Genomic DNA, 532 nt, shown 5'->3' on the forward strand with positions numbered 1-532 from the left:
TGCGCCCTTGGTGGCCGTCCCATGTCCCTGCTGCCGTTGCAGGTGAGGAACGGGACGCTGAGCATCGCTGTTGTGGAGCGCGCCAGCGCGGGCACCTACACCTGCCATGCTTCCAGCAAGGAGGGCACCATCACCCACACCACCCGCGTGCTCGTGCAGGGTAAGAGCGGGCATTCTCCCAGCCCTGGCCACCTGGGCCACCCCACTGGGTGCTGCCGCAGGGCGTGGAGGGAGCACCATGTTTTGGGGCAGGCGCAGGTACGACAGGCTTTGGGAGCAGCTGGGTCTGTTCCCTGTCCCCAGCCCTCACCGTCCCCTCTGCCCCACACTGCAGGGCCACCCGTCATTGTGGTGCCCCCCCAGAACATCACCGTCAACATCTCCCAAGATGCCTTTCTGGCGTGCCAGGCCGAGGCGTACCCAGGAAACCTCACCTACACCTGGTTCCAGGGCAGCAGCAACGTCTTCCATCTCAGGTACAGCCGGGATGGGGATGGCACCAAGGCAGCCACGGGCTCCTGCTGGCAGTGAC

At 65.8% G+C, this 532-nt stretch overlaps 1 protein-coding gene across 1 annotated transcript in view; it reads left to right on the forward strand.

Annotated features, from left to right (window-relative positions):
• IGSF9 (immunoglobulin superfamily member 9) overlaps positions 1-532 on the forward strand; it is a 23369-nt gene that overhangs the window by 8267 nt on the left and 14570 nt on the right. The window contains 2 exon segments of the mRNA XM_035896115.1: positions 43-160; positions 335-476. Of these exon segments, the coding sequence (XP_035752008.1) occupies positions 43-160; positions 335-476 (260 nt within the window).

Source organism: Egretta garzetta, unplaced genomic scaffold (genome assembly GCF_000687185.1).
Source record: "Egretta garzetta isolate BGI_Z169 unplaced genomic scaffold, ASM68718v1 scaffold376, whole genome shotgun sequence".
Lineage (NCBI taxonomy): Eukaryota > Metazoa > Chordata > Aves > Pelecaniformes > Ardeidae > Egretta > Egretta garzetta.